At 41.2% G+C, this 21,077-nt stretch overlaps 1 protein-coding gene across 1 annotated transcript in view; it reads left to right on the forward strand.

Annotated features, from left to right (window-relative positions):
* The first annotated feature begins 2,603 nt into the window (after positions 1 to 2,603).
* TOMM70 (translocase of outer mitochondrial membrane 70) overlaps positions 2,604 to 21,077 on the forward strand; it is a 46,201-nt gene continuing 27,727 nt past the window's right edge. The window contains exons 1-2 of the mRNA XM_070406081.1: positions 2,604 to 3,145; positions 20,013 to 20,186. Coding sequence (XP_070262182.1) covers positions 2,819 to 3,145; positions 20,013 to 20,186 — 501 coding nt within the window. The 5' untranslated portion in view covers positions 2,604 to 2,818. The remainder of the gene's footprint in view (positions 3,146 to 20,012; positions 20,187 to 21,077) is intronic.

Raw genomic sequence — 21,077 nt, forward strand, 5'->3', positions numbered from 1 at the left:
CCATAACAACCTATTACCTATGTCAATAAATAAATACATCTTTTTGAAACACTTTAAATGTTTTAGTTCCCACCAATAGTTTGTAATAGCATTTGACAATCCTGTATGAGTCTGCAGGAAAATGGAAATTTCAGGTAAAAAAGTCATAATTTTCTGAAAAGGAAAGGGAAAAATCATGTAAAGGGGCACAAGACTTGCTTTGTGGGGCTGGGAATCAGGGACAGACACCCTTTGCTACAACAATTACTACAATGTATCTGATCAATTCCATTGCTATCATCTTTTTTTTAAAGTATGTTTTTATTGATTTTTAGAGAGAGAAGAAGAGGGAGAAGGAAGAGATAGAAACATCAATGAGAGAGAAACATCATCAACCAGGGCAGTTGCCCTGCTCGGTAATGGAACTAGCGACCTCTTGGTGCATGGGTCCAGGCTCAACCCCTTAGCCACAGGTGGGCCCCTATCATCTTTAGCTCATCTTTCAGTCTGTTGCTAAGGAAACTTGTTGCCTAAAAGCAATTTACTAATAGGAATCTGTATGAAGCAAAAGAAAAGCAATGACTCTGAAACTTTCAAATTAGGCCATGCTAATTTAATCTACTTTGGTGCCACTTAATACATTATCTTTCATTTGTTATGTAGTGCTACTGTAATGTTGAACATCCTCCATTGTACCCTAAAGGAAATTGATCACTTGTAAGTTTTTAATACGGAGGTCTTGATAACGTGAGAAAACATTCAAACCTGTAAAGAATTTTTGTGAGTTTATTTGGCCAAATTGTCGGTAATTGACGGGAAGCAGGATCTCAACATATTGGGATAATGCTCCGCAGAATGGTGGTCTTTCTCCTGTTTTATAACTTACCATCAAAGATTGAGACGTAAGTGGGTTACATGAAATCCATTGGTGATAGATTAGGGAAGTGAGAGAAAGCAACCTTTAACCTCTGGAATGGATAAAAAGTAAAATGGTAGACACATGCTTCTTTTACATAGATGGGTATAGGATAGTTAACAGTCAAAGATTAACACGATAACAAAAATAAGGAAATTTGTAGTCTGCACCCAGGTGCCATTTGTTGTGCCCTGAGGGATCCAGAAAAGGGAAGTTACAAGTTGCCCTGACATTCCACAGGTATGTTACCTTAGATGCAAAAAGACAACAGGCTCAGTAAAAACACAAGTTGATCTTTGTTAGGGAAGATACTAGCCTAGAACATGACTACCCACTATGAACTTTCTATTTTTATTTTTAAAATATTTTTAAATTGATTTCAGAGAGGAAGGAGAGGGAGAGAAACATAAATGATGAGAATCATTGATTGGCTGCTTCCCTTTTTAATTGTTTTTATAAACTGCTTTTTAATTAAAGGTCTTAATTTCAGACCATCCTTTAGGTAACTTTAGGTCTGGAGTTTGCAAGGCGACCAGGCAGGACTTCCCTGAGTTAGTCAGGTTAGCATGTGGTCCCTTTTCATCCAGTCTGCAGACTGGCATGCCTGAAATGGGGAGCCACAGTTCTGAATTCTGATTCTCTATTAATACTTGCCTTTTCTCCATAAAAATACTGTGAATTCCACATAATTCCTGGCTAAGAGAATTTTTGTTTTAAGAGATCTTTGCAGAGCACAGGGAGAGGAAGACAAGGCTATTAAATATGTGAAAGCTCTGAACTAAAATTTCTATTTGGGAACGAGGTAAGAGGACTGACATTTAAGTGCAAAAAAGGGGACACTGGGCAGATCAGAGCACTGGGGAGGGCGGCGGGTGTTTTAAGGAGCGTGGTGTGAGCTGGGGTGCCAGGCGCAACCCAGTACAAGATACAAACCCGTAAAGAAAAGGTGGTAACTCAGTCTTCGCGTTTCTGCCCACTCAGTTGGAGAACCAGGTAACAACACACCGACTCATCGCTTTCCTAACTAGCGCGACGGGGAGCCGCAAGGACCCCATTCAAGCCATTCCGACAGAGCCAGCCTAGATCTGCCGGTTTCCACCCAGTCTGATTGCTGCCATCTACTCTGGCCCCGCGTCTCAAATTCGTCCAAACTAAAATCTGGACGATCGGCGATGAGATCGGCGACACAGCGGGTTATCTTCAGCTTTGAGCTCTTTTCTCTTACATCTTTAATAAAAGTCCTTCCAATCCCTTACTTTCCAGGACACACAGACAATCGAGCAAACGGCAGCGGGATCCTAAGAAGCGCCAACGTGGCGATAAGTAGAAAACGAGGGGTCCAAAGTCCACCAATTAACTGGGCAAGGCGGCCTACGCCCCGCCCACCACCCCTGCCAGCCAATAACCTTCACAAATCCTCTGTCACTCTCGCCCATTCTTGGGGCCCCTGCCGAGCTCTCCTCAGCTCTCATCGCCCGCTTCGCCCGCTCGCCATAAAACCCTCGGTAATCGCGCCGCTCCTCGGCTTCGCCAGACATCGGCTACCAGCGGAGACCCAAGACCCCCGAAGACAGGCTCACAAACATCAGCGGGGCGAGAGCAAGGAGAAAGGGCTGCCCGGGACGCCCACCGACACCTTCTGTCCCCTGTTTCCCTTGACCCGGAAGTGGTTCTCCCTCCTCTCTCCCGCCCCCCGCCGCCGCCTCCTCTACAGTTACAATGGGAGGAGGAGGGCGGCCGGGTCTGGCCCGGCATGCCCTGGGCTTCCGGTGACCTCTGGCCCTTTCCTGTCGTATGCTGTGGCTTCCTAGCGTGCTCCCTCGCTCCCAGCCTGCCTTCCCTCCCTCCGGTTTTCCTGCGCACGCCAACTGGTGACTGTGGCGCCCGCAACCAGCAGGGAGGCGGTGGCGGAGGACACTCGTCATGGCTGCCTCTAAGCCCGTAGAGGCGGCGGTCGTCGCTGCGGCTGCGCCCGGCTCCGGGAGCGGGGTGGGCGGCGGCGGGGCGGCTGCGGGCCCGGGCACGGGGGGCCTGCCGCGATGGCAGCTGGCGCTGGCGGTCGGGGCGCCCCTGCTGCTGGGCGCGGGTGCCATGTACCTGTGGAGCCGGCAGCGACGGCGCCGAGAGGCTGGAGGGCGAGGCGACGCCGGCGGCTTGAAGCGCAACAGCGAACGGAAGACCCCGGAGGGGAGGGCCAGCCCGGCCCCGGGCAGCGGACACCCCGAAGACCCCGGCGCTCACCTGGAAATGGTGAGCAGCGGCCCTGGGCCGCCGAGGTGGATCCCGGCGGGCGCAGCTTTCCTGGACCGGCTGTGCCGGGCGGGGGCCTTCCCTGCGGACGGCAGCACGTGGGCTCGGGGAGAGCCATTTCTGGCTGCCTTCGGGGAGCGAGTAGCTCGAGGGCACGGGCTAGCGACGTTGTTTGACAGTTTTCTTTTGGTTGCAGAACAGTGTTTTGCTCGGTGACACAGCACTTACCGCTAGCGTTGCAAATGAGACATTGTTGAATTAAGTAGCGAAGGAAACCAAATTCCATTAACGATGGGTACATTGTAACACGAATTGCTTCGGTGATTCCCAAGGCCTGGCACTTAATCGGTAATGACCTTTTAAGAACGAGCCACTCCCCCTTTTTTTTTCAAGTGTTTTAAGATGGGGCTGGGTAAATACGGTGAGTGTAGGTTGACAGTAAATGGTGTTCATTGGCTTTTTTTTTTTTTTCCATCTGTGAGAGTGAGTTCTTAAACCTTTTGGATAGAAGCATCTTAAATTCCTTTTTTTTAATTTCACCTTGACATTCACATGACCAAGCCTGACATGCCTGAAACAGATTCTCTGATGTTAGGCGGAGCATTGGCGTGTCCACTGAGATGCTTTGTATGGTTTTGTTGAACTATTAAATCCTTTTGGTATCTAGCAGCTGTGCGGGGAGTTGGCCAGGCTGCATTTAACACTAGGATGGGGTAGGGTGGAGTTTTATCCCAGGCTGGGATTATGCGATGGTAGCTCCAGAATAAATCAGAGGTCAGAGAAACCTTTGGTCAAAGAACTCCAGTTTATATACATTTACAAATCATTTGCATATGCTGTTCATGTTCAAGACCTGTTTCACTAAGCCAATTTAGCTTTGCAGGAAGTTTGGTGTGGTAATGAACTACCTTAGTTTAGTGCTTACTGTACTTCTGTCATGCTAGGCCAGGAGAGAGCCAGAGGTTTTTTCCAATAGGAGAGGAAAACAGAAATTGCACAACAGTATGGTGGAAGGACACATGGACGGTGAGCACTAGGAGATGTGCACTTTATATTGGGCTCTCCATCATAGTTACCTTGGGAAGGTCTCTTTTTCCTTTTTTTTAAATCCTCACTCAAGGATATTTTTCATTGAGAGTAGAAGAGAGCGAAACATCCATGTGTGAGAGAAACACATCAATTGGTTGCCTCCAACACGAGCCCCAACCAGGGCCCAGGCCGGGAGGAGTCTGCAACTGAGGTAGGTGCCCTTGACAGAATCGAACCCCGAACCCCGGACCCTTCGGTCCGCAGGCTGAAGCTCTATTCACTGAGCCCAAGCTGGCTAGGGCGGGAAGATCATTTTCTCTCTCTGGTCTTCGTGTCATCCTGCATAATAAGAGGATTAAAGGTTAGATCTCTTACACTTTTTCCAGCCCTAAATGGTGATTCTGAGTGCTGCTAATAAGAGGTAATCCGGGGATTCTTTGAATTAGTCATCACTTGTCTCATGTCTCATTTTCCTGTATCTGAAATTATCTGGCCTTTCCTAGTTCATCTTTAAATTAAATTTTTAATCACAGAAGAATAGTGGATGAATGACAAATACATAAAAGTTCTCAGTTATATAATAGTCACCAAAAATATAGTTTCTATACATGAAACTAGATTTTGACATTTCATTGCATTTTCTTTTCTTTTTTTTTCTGTTGCATTTTCAAATAGTACCCCACCTCAGTCATTTGGTATTCGATAGAATCTAGTAAGCTCATTTTCAGCATTGTCTGGGTCATCACTGTGATGATTTTTAAATTTCATGGTGTTTGTAGTTTTATCAGAAAAATTTTTTTATTCACCTGACTGCCATTAAAAAATGAGACCTTTAGATTAACTTCTTTGTGTAACTTGAACTGCTTTGAAATAATTTAATACTTTTATCCAAAATAAAACTGTCACATACTGTTGTACACCTTGTGGCATTTGTGGGCTTGTACTTATATTCTTGCTTTGAATTACTAGACGATACTTTAGTAAAGCAACTATAAGAATGTCTATTTAAATTTTGTTCATCTTCATCCCAGGATATGTTTATTGATATTTTTTAGAGGTGGTGAGGGGGGAGGGGGAGAAACATCAATGTAAGAGAGATGTCTATTTCATTTTTAATACAAATTTGTATTTTAACTATTTATGACAAATACTAGTCTTATAGTCTAGAGCAGCCGTGGGCAAACTACAGCCCGCGGGCTGGATCCGGCCCGTTTGAAATGAATAAAACTAAAAAAAAAAATGATGTTTACTTTGAATTTATATTAGTTCACACAAACACTCCATCCATGCTTTTGTTCCAGCCCTCCGGTCCAGTTTAAGAACCCATTGTGGCCCTCGAGTCAAAAAGTTTGCCCACCCCTGGTCTAGAGTTGTTATTAGACTACCTAAATATAACTGGCCCTAATTGTAATTTATTATTTGTGGTTGGAGAAATTGCTCTGTGTTTGAATAGCATTTTTAAATTGGCAACCTCAGTAGGTTTTGTAGTTAAGCATTGGTTTCAACTAATTGAAAAACTGGCAGAATCCTGATGCCTTATAGCTGTTCTTTCTCCACCTGATCAATAGTAAAAATTTTTAAGAGAATGAAGGAATGGGCAAATTTTATCAGTTCAGGGGTCGCTATCAGTGAATGATAATGGAAAACCCGTGTTTTTTTTTGTTTGTTTGTTTAAATATATTTTATTTATTTTTTACAGAGAGGAAGGGAGAGAGATAGAGAGTTAGAAACATCGATGAGAGAGAAACATCGATCAGCTGCCTCCTGCACATCTCCTAGTGGGGATGTGCCCGCAACCCAGGTACACGCCCTTGACCGGAATCGAACCCGGGACCCTTCAGTCCGCAGGCCGACGCTCTATCCACTGAGCCAAACCGGTTTCGGCGAAAACCCGTGTTTTTTGTCTTTGGACTTAGTTTGCCTTTATGTAAAATGAACCAATAAAATTACTGGGCTTTTTTCTATTGGGTTTCAGATTTCATGTGCAGTGTAGACTAATTTCCCGTTATTTTTGGGGGGAAGATAATAGCAAATACTTGTAATGGAAGAGCAGACATTTATATTTTGTTTAATTAATAGAGACTTTAGGATTTCACTAAAGAAAGGCACCTAACCACAGTTGACAGCATCTGAGATTGAGGTACAGTCTGGCCTCATCCACAAAGGATATGTTCCAAGACCCCCAGTGGATGCCTGAAGATAGTACTCAATCCTTTATTTACAGTTGTTTAATTTAATTATGGATTTACATCAACATATACTCATAAGTTGAAAATAATATAAGTTAAAAAGTGAATTTAATGCTATGCTGTAGAATATCAGTTTACTCTTGTGATGTGTGGCTGTCTGGGAACTGTGGCTCACTGCTACTGCCCAGTATCAAGAAAGTATCTTACCATATATCGCTAGCCCAGGAAAAGATCAAAATTTAAATTTGAAGTACAGTTTCTACTGAATGCATATTTTCATGCCTTTGTAAAGTTAAAAAATCATAAGTCAAACCATTGTTAAGTTGGGAATCATCCATACTATGTTTTTTCTTTTAGATACCTATAATAAAGCTTCATGTATAAATTAGGCAAACTAAGAGATACTAGTAACTAATAATAAAATAGAACAATTACAACATACTATAATGAAACTTATGTAAATGTATCTCTCTAAAATATCTCATTGTACTAATCTCACCCTTCTTGTTACCATGTGAAATGATAAAATGCCTGCATAGTGAAATGAAATGAAGTAAATGACCAAGTCTTTATGACGTAACATTAGGCTACTTATTGACCTGACCATACATCGGAAGGATTATTTGCTTTGAGTGATCCTGACTCATCAAGTCATGATTGGATGTCAGGAACTACGATGTTGATGCCTGGGAAAATTTTCCCATGCAGTTACTGAAAACTTGGAGAGGGAAACCATTGATAAGGAGGGACTGCTGTACTGAAAGTATTAACTCATATAATGGGCCATTATAAAACCTACCATGATGTGCCACTGATTCAGTAATTTAAAAAAAAACTTGAACAATTACAGATTCTCAAAGTCAGAAAGTTGTTTGAAGATCATCTTGTCCATAGGTCTTCTCAGTCTCTGGACCTGAATTATCACAAGAGACCACCACACCCACATATACACCAAGCCTGGTATCCTGACTGCACAAATGTTTTGGACATTTCTTTTTTCAAACCTGTGATTAAAAAAAAAATGCATGTATTTAAAAGCATTTTGAGCCCTAACTGGTTTGGCTCAGTGGATAGAGCGTCAGCCTGAAGGGTCCCAGGTTCAATTCCAGTCAAGGGCATATGCCTTGGTTGCGGGCACATCCCCAGTCGGGGGGGGGGGGGGGGGGGGGGGGGTGTGTGCAGGAGGCAGCTCATCAGTGTTTCTCCCTCATCGATGTTTCTAACTCTCTGTCCTCTCCCTTCCTCTCTGTAAAAAATCAATAAAATGTATTTTTTTTTTAATAAAAGCATTTTGACTTTATAGTAGCTTTTTATGCAGTTGACTTAATCTGATGATTAAAAAATATAGTTATTATAGTATTCAAGTTTTTTTAATGTTACACAGGAGTGGGTTATCCCACGTGAAATGGTTAAGAACCACTAATCTAAGTTAGCCCTCTAGAATGGGAAGGGAGAAATACAGTGGGGCCTTAACTTACAAGTGTCCCGACTAACGAGTTTTTTGAGATACCAGCTGTCTCTCGGCCGATTTTTTGCATTGAGTTGATAGCGTAATTTGAGTTAACGAGCTCAGTCTCGGAACGAATTAAACTCGTAAGGCAAGGCCCCACTGTATATCTAAACATTAGATTATGTTTGATAATGGTATCAAAGACTGAATAACCTGCACTTACCAGTCATCTTCTAAATAATTATCTTTCTCAAAATTATCTGTTTCTAGATATATTTTAATATGCTTTTATTGATTTTTAGAGAGAAACATCAATGAGAGAAACATCATCGATAGGCTGCCTCCTGCATAACCCCTACTGGGGATTGAGCTCGCAACCCAGGCATCTGCCCTGACCGGGAATCAAACCGGTGATCTCTTTAAAAGAGACATACCAGTGTCTCTTTAAAAAATAAGGATCACCAATGACATACCTATATAATTCAATTCAGTGAACACCACATCACTGATTACATGACACTGAACTTTTTCCTTCCAAAGCACTTATCACAATACTAGGGTTGCTTGTTCATCTCTTTCCTACTATACTCTTGAATCTGTGAAGTCTGGGGTGGCTCCATCTTTCTCACCATTGTGTTCTCAACCTAATACAATGCCCACCACATAGAGAGATTGAGCAAATGAATCAATAAACCCTCATTCTTTGACATTTGTAAATATATCCACAAGTTAAGTATTTTTTCAAAATTTCCAGCTTTTAATTTTTGTTCTACCAATTGATCCTGGAAATTGGTATAACAGTCTTAAACCTCATTTAAGCATTCTTCTTATAAATCGCTTGATTTTGAATGCACTACATCATAATGCTAAAGCATCCGCATTCTTACAAGTAGGTTCTTCTTAGGTAAATAGTGCCACTATACTATGATTTAGTAGGTGGGGTTGGTTGTAGATTTTTTAAATTTTAGGATACATATGAGAAATGACTTTATCTTAGGTATTTTCTTATTATCCTAGGTCTGATTCACATAAAAATAACAGTTGGTCAGTAAAGCATTAGAAGATTGTTTCTCATTCGGTGTTTCAGAATTGAATGCTCTTTTGTAAAGCTGTGATTTAAATTTAATAAATATACTTTTAGCCCTGGCCAATGCTGCTCAGTGGTTAAGAGTGCCCACCCTAGCTCTGAAGGGTCTCAGGTTCAATTCCTGGTCAAGGGCATGTATTTGGGTTCCAAGTGCAATCCCCAGCCCCAGTCGGGGCACGTGCAGGAGGCAACCAATCATTGTGTCTTTCACATTGATCCCTCTTCCCTCTCCCATGTCCTTCCCTCCCCCCTTCCACTCTGAAAATCAATGGATAAAATATTCTTGGGTGAAGATTAACAACAACAACAAAAATACACTTTTAGAATTTGATAAAAGGGAATAAAATAAATTAAGAAGCATTATCAAACAGCCTCATACATTTTAACTGGTTACTCATTTTTCTCATGTGGATTAATGTACCTAATTCTAGGTCATTATCTTTCACAGTGACTATATGTGATTGTCAGATAATTTACAAATACTTGCTAAGAGTTTACAGTGACTCCTTACTGCCAAATGTATATCAGTGAAAGCTTTCTGTAATGGTGTCATATTATTAGTGCAGGGATCTGTGGTTCTGATCTTTAGATGTTACTTGTTTTTTTTCAGAGTAGATTTGCCTCTGCAAGAGATGGGGGCAGGTCCTAAGTTTGCTTCTTGTTTGACAAGTTTCAGCACAGTGTTGAGAAGAGAGGAGATATACATATTAACTCTTTCTCATTGTTACTTTTTAGATTTATTACCTGAGTTATTTGTTTTTAAGTCTTGTGCTTTACCCAGATAGTTTTGAGTGTACTGGTATTTGTGTGTGTATGCAGTTGCTACTTACTCTTTGGACTAAAAATTTTCTGGTTATTATACTAATACTAATATACTAATCACCTAATGTACATTTTCTGTACATGTGAACTGGGGTTTCTGTGTTTTATTCAGTAATAGTTCTTTTGAGAGGCTGCCAGTTTATACTCTTATTTCCTGCACTGGCCTCTTGTGTTTGTTCAGGATAAAGACTATCCTGTTGGTGGTTGTACAGTTGAGTCATATCAAATGTGCTTTTAACTAAAATGAATTCAGTTATATTTCCTTGGCAAAAAGAAAGAAAAAGACCTAATTGTGCTGATGATTCTCTTTTCAGTTAATGATCTTTTCGCCTTGGAGTCAACAGTGGTGAGCAACATATGATACCTAAATCTGTTTTCTTTGTTTCTGTTCAGGAGTGTGAATCTGGGTGTGACTCTAATGATAAAGATTCATATTAATAAACCATGGATAACAATCCATGCACTATAGAAGTCAAGTTTAGGCAATCTGGAGTCTAATTGCTTGAGTTTGAATCCTGCCTTTGGCATATTTCTCAATCTCTCTGGGCTTCAGTTTCTTTATATATAAAATGAAGATAATAGCACTTACCTTGCATCTCCTGTGCGGTGCTTTCCTAAAGAAATAAAAAAATACACGCCACCAAACCTCATCACCAGAGATTACCACAGACTACTGTATGGTGATTACCAGAGGGAAAGCGGGGTTGGGGAAGGTAGAAGACGGTATAAGGAGGAGATAAAATGGTGATGGAAGGAGACTTGACTTGGGTGATGACCATGCAATGCAATATACAGATCATGTATTATAGAATTGCACACATGAACCCTATATAATTTTTTAAACCAATGTCATCCCAATCAATTCAATTAAAATTATTAAAAAATAATTTTCAAAAGTAATTTTGACAATTAATGATTTTTGCTTCATGCGTTAACTTCAGGATTCCCCATAAAATTTACATCCAAATGTTTGTTGAATTTGTTAAGCAGAAGTACAGGGTCATTGACTCAGTTATTCATTATCAAGAGATGAAACTTATTCAAATCTTGGATGGAAAAAGCTGTCTTCTAGTAGTTTAAGTAATACTTTGTTTGACATCTAGGCAGAAATGGATGCCTTTTCTTTTTCATAATTTACCTGTATTCTTACCAGTATTCACTAAGTTTAAATTTATGCCTATGTGTGGCTCATAGAAATTGAATACATAGTACCTAATTCTTTCAACTATTTTCTTTTAGAAAGAGATTAGTATTTTTTTTAAAGATTTAAAAATTGATAGATAGATAGAGAGAAACAGAAACATTGATATGAGAGCTACATCAGTCCTGTAACCCAGGCATGTTCCCTGACCAGGAATCAAACCGGCAACCCTTCAGTGCACAGGACAAGGCCCAACCAATTTAGCCAGTCAGCCAGGGTGAGATTAGTATTTTTTGAACCCACCAAAGTTACATGTAGGAGGCCAGATTGGCAAGAGTGGAGTAATGTGAGTTTGGAGTTACTGTGTGTAAGCAATGGTAGTGGGAAGTTACTAGGGGGTTTCTAGCAGGGATTGACAATTCAGCTTGTTAAAAAGATCTTTCAGATGGATTAGAAACTGATTTGTTGTAAGAGATGCAGGGGAAAGATGCATTTTCACAGAAATTTAGTATCAAATATGAATCACCAATTTTAACGTTTAGAACCTTAAAAAAACTACTCAAACTAAAAGTAATTTCTGTAACAAATTGCTTTATAGTTTAAAAAATCTCTTTAGTAACTTTAAACTTTTTCCTCCAGTGCATTTACTTAATTTCTGCCTAGTGTTGGTCTCACAGCTTAAGGTCTAGTTCCTGACATACTAGTAGTTGGTGTTAACTGATAATCTGGCATTGTGCTAATAAGCAGCTTTTTGTCCTAAATTCTATCAGTGGAGCAAAATAATGAGCTTTTCTATACCATCTCTATTGCAATGTTATTCTTGTTTTTTTGTTTTCCTTTTTAATCCTCACCCTAGGATATTTTTCCATTGATTTCTAAAGAGAGAGTGGAAGGGAGGGGGAGAGATAGAGAGAAACATCAATGTGAGAAAGACAAATCAATTGGTTGCCTCCTGCAGGCACCCCAACCAGGATCCCAACCAGGACTGGTGATTGAGCCTGCAACCAAGGTACATGCCTTTGACTGGAATCAAACCTGGATGCTCTGTTCACTGAGCCAAACTGGCTAGGGCATGTTATTCTTTCTTTGTCATTTATTAACAGTTGGACAGAAAGTAGTGGGGTGAGCAGAAGGTGCTAGGGATGTTAACCAAGATCAAGAGCTATGCAAAAGGAGTTTGGATGCTTGCTGAATGGGCAGTGGTGGAGCCATGGAAGACAATTTGCAGTAATTTGATCCTTTTATGCTCAGTGTCATTCATAGCATTGATTTTTTTCTTTCTTTCTATAGTACAACTAGAGGCCCAGTGCATGAAATTCGTACACTGGGCGGGGGGGGGGGGGGGGGGTCCCTCAGCCCGGCCTGCACCCTCTCACAGTCCGGGAGCCCTCAGGGGATGTCTGACTGCTGCAGAGGCGGGAGAGACTTCTGCCACCGCTGTTGCACTCGCCAGCCGTGAGCCCGGTTTCTGGCTGAGCGGCGCTCCCTCTGTGGGAGCACACTGACTACCAGGGGGCAGCCCTGCATTGAACATCTGCCCCCTGGTGGTCAGTGCGCGTCATAGCGACTGGTCATTCCACCGTTTGGTCGATTTACATATTAGCCTTTTATTATACAGGATAGGGAAAGGAAATTAGCAGGTTCTGATTTTGGCCTTAGGAGTTAAAGAATTTGTAATAGGACCAAGATGGCGGCGTAGGTAAACACCGGAGACCGCTGCCGCAAACAACCATTTCAAAAATACAACTAAAAGACTGAACGGACATCACCCAGAACCACAGGAAGGCTGGCTGAAGAGAGACTCTACAACTAGAAGGAAAGAGAACAGCAAATCGAGGCTCAGAGGCGGCGCAGTGTGGAAAATACAAAGGTACCGAGGTGCGCGCGAAAGCGGGCTGGTGGCTGAGGGCGCGGTTGTCGTTTTCTGTCGGGACTGAGTCTCAGACTCTGGGCTCCAGATCCGGGCGAGTCTCTAGGGACCCAGACTCAAACGGGAGAAGCGGGATTACCCGGCATCAGTTGGAACCTGAGGGCAGCTTTCTCTCCGAGGTTTGCAGCGGCTGCCGGGGTTCTGAGAAGCAGAGCCTCTGGGAACGGGACTGAGCGTGGCCATAACTGCTCCCTCCGCCCGCCCTGTTGATCCCGCCCCGCCCAAAGCCTGCGCACAGCCATTTGCTGATCGCCTCAGGCAAAGGCTGGATTAGCGCCTCCCCAGAAGACAGAGTTTTCCGCACAGCTGATTACTATAGCCAGCCGGCCTGAGGGTCAAATCCCCCTAGTGTTAACTACAACAATTAAGGCTTGGCTAGAACAAGACTGCGCACAGAGACCACAAGGGGGTGCACCAAGAAAGCATAAAAGATGCGGAGACAAAAAAACATGACAGAAATGGAGGATATGGAGCTAAGAATCGCAATTTTGAGGGCTTGCCATAAATTTGTGCAGAACCTCACGAAAACTAATGAGACCCTCGATGCTACGATAAAGAAATTAGAAAGTAAGCATACACGGACTGAAATAAAGAATATTATACCCAATAGCAGACCAGAGGAGTACAATAATCAAACCAAAGATTCGACAAAAAACACCCAATTGGAAAAGCAAAATGAAAAAAGAATCCGAAAGTGTGAAGATAGTGTAAGGAGCCTCTGGGACAGCTTTAAGCGGTCTAATATCAGAGTCATTGGAGTGCCAGAAGATGAGAGACAGCAAGATATTGAAAACCTATTTCAAGAAATAATGGCAGAAAACTTCCCCCACCTGGTGAAAGAAATGGACTTACAGGTCCAAGAAGCGCAGAGAACCCCAAACAAAAGGAATCCAAAGAGGACCACACCAAGACACATCATAATTAAAATGCCAAGAGCAAAAGACAAAGAGAAAATCTTAAAAGCAGCAAGAGAAAGAGGCTCAATTACCTACAAGGGAATACCCATACGACTGTCAGCTGATTTCTCAACAGAAACTTTGCAGGCCAGAAGGGAATGGCAAGAAATTTTCAAAGTGCTGAATACCAAGAACCTACAACCAAGATTACTTTATCCAGCAAAGCTATCATTCAGAATTGAAGGTCAGATAAAGAGCTTCACAGATAAGGAAAAGCTAAAGGAGTTCATCACCGCCAAACCAGTATTATATGAAATGCTGAAAGGTATCCTTTAAGAAGAGGAAGAAGAAGAAAAAGGTAAAGATACAAATTATGAACAACAAACATGCATCTATCAACAAATGAATCTAAGAATCAAGTGAATAAATAACCTGATGTACAGAATGAACTGGTGATTATAATAGAATCAGGGACATAGAAAGGGAATGGACTGACTATTCTTGGGGGAAAAAGGGGTGTGGGAGATGCGGGAAGTGACTGGACAAAAATCATGCACCTATGGATGAACACAGTGGGTGGGGAGTGAGGGTGGAGGGTGGGGTGGGAGCTGGAAGGAGGGGAGTTATGGGGGGAAAAAAGAGGAACAAATGTAATAATCTGAACAATAAAGATTTAATTAAAAAAAAAAAAAAAAAAAAAAGAATTTGTAATAATTTTAAAAAGGAAGCTCTTATAAAATTTGACTAAATGGAGGAAAATAGCTAATTGAAAGATTCAGTTGCGCCCTAACCGGTTTGGCTCAGTGGATAGAGCGTTGGCCTGCAGACTCAAGGGTCCCAGGTTCGATTCCGGTCAAGGGCATGTACCTTGGTTGCGGGCACATACCCATTAAGGAATGTGCAGGAGGCAGCTGATCGATGTTTCTCTCTCATCGATGTTTCTAACTCTCTATCCTCTCCCTTCCTCTCTGTAAAAAATCAATAAAATATATTTTTTTTTAAAAAGATTCAGTTGCTTGATTTTAGGTTGATTTGAAATTTGCTTAATAAGTATCCATATTTCTGCCAGAACCGGTTTGGCTCAGTGGATAGAGCGTCAGCCTGTGGACTGAAAGGTCCCAGGTTCGATTCCGGTCAAGGGCATGTACCTGGGTTGCGGGCACATCCCCAGTGGGAGGTGTGCAGGAGGCAGCTGGTCGATGTTCCTCTCTCATCGATGTTTCTAACTATCTCTCTCCCTTCCTCTCTGTAAAAAATCAATAAAATATTAAAAAAAAAAAATAAGTATCCATATTTCTATGCAAAGCCTTGTGTGCCTATCTTATCTGTATTCTATTAATTTTCAGCCCTTGCTATGACTGCCTCTCCTTGTGTTAAATGTGTTATCATTTAGTTTTTTTTCTAGTGTAATATCATTTAGACTTTAACTTCTAGTAGACTGGAAAGAGTGTATTACTTGTTTATGCTAATGAAACAAGGTCATTACTCTGCCCAGAAAATGTTCTATTTATTCTGTAAATCTTTAGTAAAAATGCTAAATAAATCTTCAGTGTGTTTGTAGTTAAGCATACTTCTATGCATTCAATATACCATTTTTTTTCTTTTTTGCTCAATTCCTTCACCACCACCACCACCCAGACTCCCATTCCCCCAGCTGTCAGCCTGCTTTCTATCTATGAGTCTCTTAGTTCATTTTGCTCATTAGATTCCACATATGAGTGAAATCATATACATGTCTTTCTCTGACTAGCTTGTTTCACTTTGCATAATGTTCTCTAGGTCCATCCATGCTGTCGCAAAGAGTAGGATATCCTTTTTTTAAAGCTGAATACAGTATTCCATGCCACATTATCCTATATAATAATCCTATATAATAAAAGGGTAATATGCAAATTGACCCTTACAGTGGAACGACCAGAATGCCTGCTCGACCAATCACTGTGAGGTGTACTGACCATCTCTTGGTCCCTTTCCCTGACCAGCAGGCTGCGATTACTATGGCAAATGGGGTATCAGGGGTGGGTGGCATGGGACGCAGGTGGCCCCAGGCCAAGGACGTCACCCCATACACAGAGGGCAACCCATGGTGGGGTCGGGGCCGGCGGGGTTGGGGCCAGCCGACCTCTCGGTTCCTCCCCCTGGCCGACAGGCTCTGATCACCCGATGGTGAATGGGGAACTGGGGCTGGCTGCAGGCAGCTGGGGAAGATAGCTCTGATCACATGCCAGGCCTAGGGACCGTACCCACACACGAATTTCATACACCAGGTCTCTAGTTTTCTATATAAACAGGCACTAGTGTTTTAGAGTATGTATTAGTCATGTTCTTAGTGACTTAGAAACATTTTAAACATTTTGCAAGAAATTGAAACTTTTTCTTTTTCTTTATATTTAAAGTTAAAAGTAATTGTTTCATTATCTTGAAGTTTGATTAAGCACATAAGGTTCCTGATTGATGTGTTCTTGGCAAGTTGTACCTTTTACCAATAAAACTTCTCTTCTGTGCTCCAAGGTTTCTGAATGGTATTTTATTTGATACTGACTTCTTTTTGTTAGCAGTTGCCTTCTATAACTTTTTTTACATTCCTTTTTGGCTTGTAATTGTCATATTTAATGCTCTTGCCATAAGTACCTTGCTTTTTGTTTCTTTCTTTACCCACCCCTCCTGCTTTTTGTTGTATTGATCACCTGCCCCACTTAGGAGTTTGTTTTTAGTGGTAAGGAAGCAGTAGACTATTTCTGTTCTTGTTCAACCATAAATACTAGTTTGGGTAGGTATACGATTTTAGATTTTAAGATCAAGATAATCTTCAGAACTTTGACGTTGTTACATCATTGTTTTGTGTGTTTTTTTATTTTCTTTACCTGATGTTGGTAACATCCTGACACCAGTTTGGTTCTACTGTTTCCTTAGATACTCCTTTCTATGCCTCTCCTTCTAAACTTTAGATAGATAAAATGTTGAAACTTCTGAATTTACATTCCATGTCATTTAACTTTTCATCCAGGCTTCTCTCCTCTCTGTCTATCCTCTTTTAAAAAAATATATATTTGTATTTATTTCAGAGAGGAAGGGAGAGGGATAGAGAGTTAGAAACATCGATGAGAGAGAAACATTGATCAGCTGCCTCCTGCACACCCCCTCCTGGGGATCAAGCCTGCAACCTTGGCATGTGCCCTTGACCAGAATCGAACCTGGGACCCTTCAGTCTGTAGGCCGACGCTTTATCCACTGAGCCAAATTGGCTAGGGCTATCCTCTTTTTTTATTGCATTCTGGCAGACCTTCTTGACTCCTTAGTTTAATATACAATCCATCCATTGAGTTGTTACCTTTTTTAATTTTCAAGATGTCTAATTGGTACTTTTAAAAGCAACCTTTTTAAAAAATATTGATAGATTCATATTCTACTGATGTTAACTTTTGTTTGCTTGGTTTATTCTATCATAAATACTAGTTTTCTCTTTGAGTTTGGTACCTCTATGGTATTAATTTTCCTTTCTGTTAGCAGTTCTTGACAGTGTGGTCTCTTGGAAGACAAGCAAGGTGTACTTGACAGTTGTCTCTGGACATAGGAGAGCTCCACTCCTGGATGACACAGCCCTAGTACAGTCAGACTTCTGCTTTTCTCAGTGGAATGGAAGGGATGTTGAGTTTGCTTTAAATGCAGTTTTCCAGAAATCACCTTAATAGTTCCCTCCCCCCAGAATCATAGCTACCTAAGAGATTCCTAGTTGTCTTCTGTTATAGATGTTTTGTGCCTAGGATTTTTCTGTCAAAGTTTATGGAAGACTAGAGGCCCGGTGTACAAAATTTGTGCATGGGGGGTAGAGGGGGAGGTCCCTTCAGCCCAGCCTGCACCCTCTCAAATCCAGGACCCCTCGGGGGATGTCCAACTGCCGGCTTAGGCTGATCCCGGGGGTCGGGCCTAAACCGGCAATCTGACATCCCTCTCACAATCCTGGACCGCTGGCTCCTAATCACTCACCTGCCTGCCGACCTGATCGCCCCTCACTGCCTCTGCATGCTGGCCTGGTCGCCCCTAACTGTCCCCCCTGACAGCCTGGTCGCCCCACACAGCCTGCTTGTTCAGTCATTTGATCATCCCTCACTAACGTCCTTGCCGGCCTGGTCACCCCATGCATCCTGCTTGTTCATTTATTTGGTTGTCCCTCACTACCCCCCCACCCCCACCCTGCTGGCCTGGTCACCCCATGAAGTCTGCTTGTTCAGTCATTTGGTCATGCCTCACTAACCCCCCTGCCAGCCTGATCGTAGGCAGCCATCTTGTGAGGGCATGGCAGTCAATTTGCATATTACCTCTTTATTATATAGGATGATTAAAGCTATTGACAAATGGAAGATTTTATATTCATCTACTAATTTATTTGTGCTTTATTTGGTTTCTTTTATCCTCACACATACTAGTTTTAAAATATGCATGTTCCTTGTTGACATTGGCTAGTTTAAATTAGCTGTTTTTATATTCTGATCTTAGTTTCCTGCAAATTCTTTTTTGCACACTATACTTAAAAAATATAACCATAGCTGTGGTTAGACTAAAAGAGAAGGTAAACAAAAGGTAAATGGAGGGGGGAAGTAGCAAAGAAAAATGAAGCAAGAGTAAGGGAGAAATGAACAAATAGAAAAAAGGGTTGTTATCTTCTCTTTGTGATTGAGATGTCCTGGGGCTTTCACAGTTCTGTAAGTTGTTTGAGGGAGCAGCCACTTATGCTTTTGCTTTGTCAGTGCTCACCTGTTGGAGATATATGGATTTTTTTCCATAATCACATATTTGTTCAAGTTAGATGATGTTGACAACAAAGTTTTGGATAGAGACATGCCAATAAAGCTCTTGGACCTAATAGCAAGACTCTGGACAACTAGATTTGTCTACAGCAGCAGTTCTCAACCTGTGAGTCGCGACCCCTTTGGCGGTCAAACAACCCATTTCACAGGGGTCTCCTAAGACCATCCTGCATATCAGATATTTACATTACAATTCATAACAGTAGCAACATTACAGTTATGAAGAAGCAACGAAAAAAATAATTTTATGGTTGGGTCACAACATGAGGAACTGTATTTAAAGGGCCAGAAGGTTGAGAACCACTGGTCTACAGAGATGTTTCCCTTATGTTGATTAACATGTTCACAACTGTCCTCAGTGGATATTAACTACCATCTCTTTTGTATTGTGCACATGAACTGTGTAAATTGGGTGTTCCAGGAATCAGACTCTGAGACAAAGACAGTGCAAAAAATGTATTGATGAGCAAACAGTACATTTGGAATAATTGTAATAAAAATGACAGTGTTTCTAGTGTCTGTTCTATACTGTTGACAGTCTAACAGAAAAATAGTAACATGCATAAATAAGTGGTTTTTAAAATAAGACAAATGACCAATGAATATGAAAAAATATTCAAATTAAATAATAGTGAGAAAAATGCAAATTAAAATAATATTGGAATATTAGTTTATACCCAAATTTTTCAACCTTACTGCTATTGACATTTTGAATGTGATAATTCTTTGTTGTGGGGGCTGTGCTGGCATTGTAGAATGTTAGAAACATCCCTAAAGTCTGTCCATTAGATACAGTAGCTCCCCTGCCCTCAGTTGTTAGTCAAAATGTTTTCAGATATTGGCAAACGTGCTCTAGAAGGTAAAATAAAAGATAGCAACCATACCTGTTGCTGGTAGGAATGCAGGAAAGTGGTACATTAAAGCACTTCAGCCTTTTTGGGGGAAAGTCTGAGTGGTTTTGAAATTAAAAATATGTAAACCTTTGATTTAGCAATCCTATTACTGAGACTAGAGGCCCGGTGCATGATCCGAGCCTGGGAGGGATGCGGGAGGTTGGCCAGCTGGGGAGGAACTGCAGGAGGGCTCCAGGGCCTGCCCAGCCCATCTAGTTCAGTACCCATCGGCCAGACCCCAGCAGCAAGCTAACCTGCCAGTGCACTAGCCCTGGTGGTCAGTGCACATCATAGGAACTGGTCAACCGGTCAACTGTCTGGCCCCTGGTGGTCAGTGCACGTCATAGCAAGCAGTTGAGCGGGCTTAGCATATCATTAGCATATTACACTTTGATTGGTTGAATGGACAACTGGACACTTAGCATATTAGGCTTTTATTATATAGGATTATCCTGCTCTACTTAAAACCCTTAAATGGTGCAAGCAACTTGCACCATTCAGGTAAATGACCATTCTGAACACCTTCCTGTTTTTCTTCTGTCAGTTTATCATTTAAGCACTATGATCTGAATCTATTCCTGACTATTGATAAGTATTTAATAATTGTTTCCTCTCGTTTCAGAACTCTCTTGATAGAGCCCAAGCAGCCAAGAACAAAGGCAACAAATACTTTAAAGCAGGGAAATATGAACAAGCTATTCATTGCTATACAGAGGCGATCAGTCTGTGCCCTACAGAGAAGAATGTTGACCTTTCCACATTTTATCAAAACAGAGCCGCTGCCTTTGAACAGTTGGTAGGTATCCTAGGTTGTTTTTTCTGGGTTTTTTATTTCTCTTTATTTGTATTATGTTTCAGATAATGCCACTTAAATAAATCTAATGACTTTTTTGAAGTTTTCTTGAAATTAAAGGACTTTTGTTTTTATATCCTTTAATTACATAAGTTTTTTAAGAACAAATTTTAGTTTTGCTTGTTTAAAATGTAATCCAAAGTTATATATATCCGATTTTATAAAATTAGACAGTACAGAAAGCTAAAGTTTCTGGTGACACTATTCTCAACAGTTTGAGGCTGTTTCTTAAACTTTTTGTCTCAATATATGTAGTAGCAAAAGTGGGGGTTAGAGGAGGGGGAGGCCTTGGCTGGGTAGGTCAGTTGTTTAGAACATCGTCCTGATAAGCCAAGGTTGTGGGTTCGATCCCTGGTCAGGGTACATATAAGAGTCAGTCAATGAATGCATAAATAAGTGGAATAGCAAATCAATGTTTCTCTCTTTCTCTCAAATCAGTAAATATAAAAATAAAAAAGACCAAAGATGAGTTCCTATTACACATGTTGTTTGCAACATATTTTTTCAGTTACCACTATATCTTGTATAGCTTTTCATAACATATGTAGATCTGTTTCATTTTTTTAAAAGGCTATATGTAGTAGCTGTCGTATGATTGTATAATGGAAAACATCTCACTATTGTTGAACATTTGGATAAGTTTTTGTGCATACTTTTGGGAGATAAAATTCTAGAAATTGAAATATAAAAAGATAGCATCAATATCTATTTTCAACAATAATGTGAGCAGTGAACATGCTTGATTTTCAGTATTCTTGCTGACTGATTATCACTCTTTTTTTATTTAATATATTTTTATTGATTTCAGAGAGGGAGAGAGAGAAACATCAATGA

Source organism: Myotis yumanensis, unplaced genomic scaffold (assembly GCF_028538775.1).
Source record: "Myotis yumanensis isolate MYYU_CA2020_CCGP unplaced genomic scaffold, mMyoYum1.0.hap1 SCAF_2, whole genome shotgun sequence".
NCBI lineage: Eukaryota > Metazoa > Chordata > Mammalia > Chiroptera > Vespertilionidae > Myotis > Myotis yumanensis.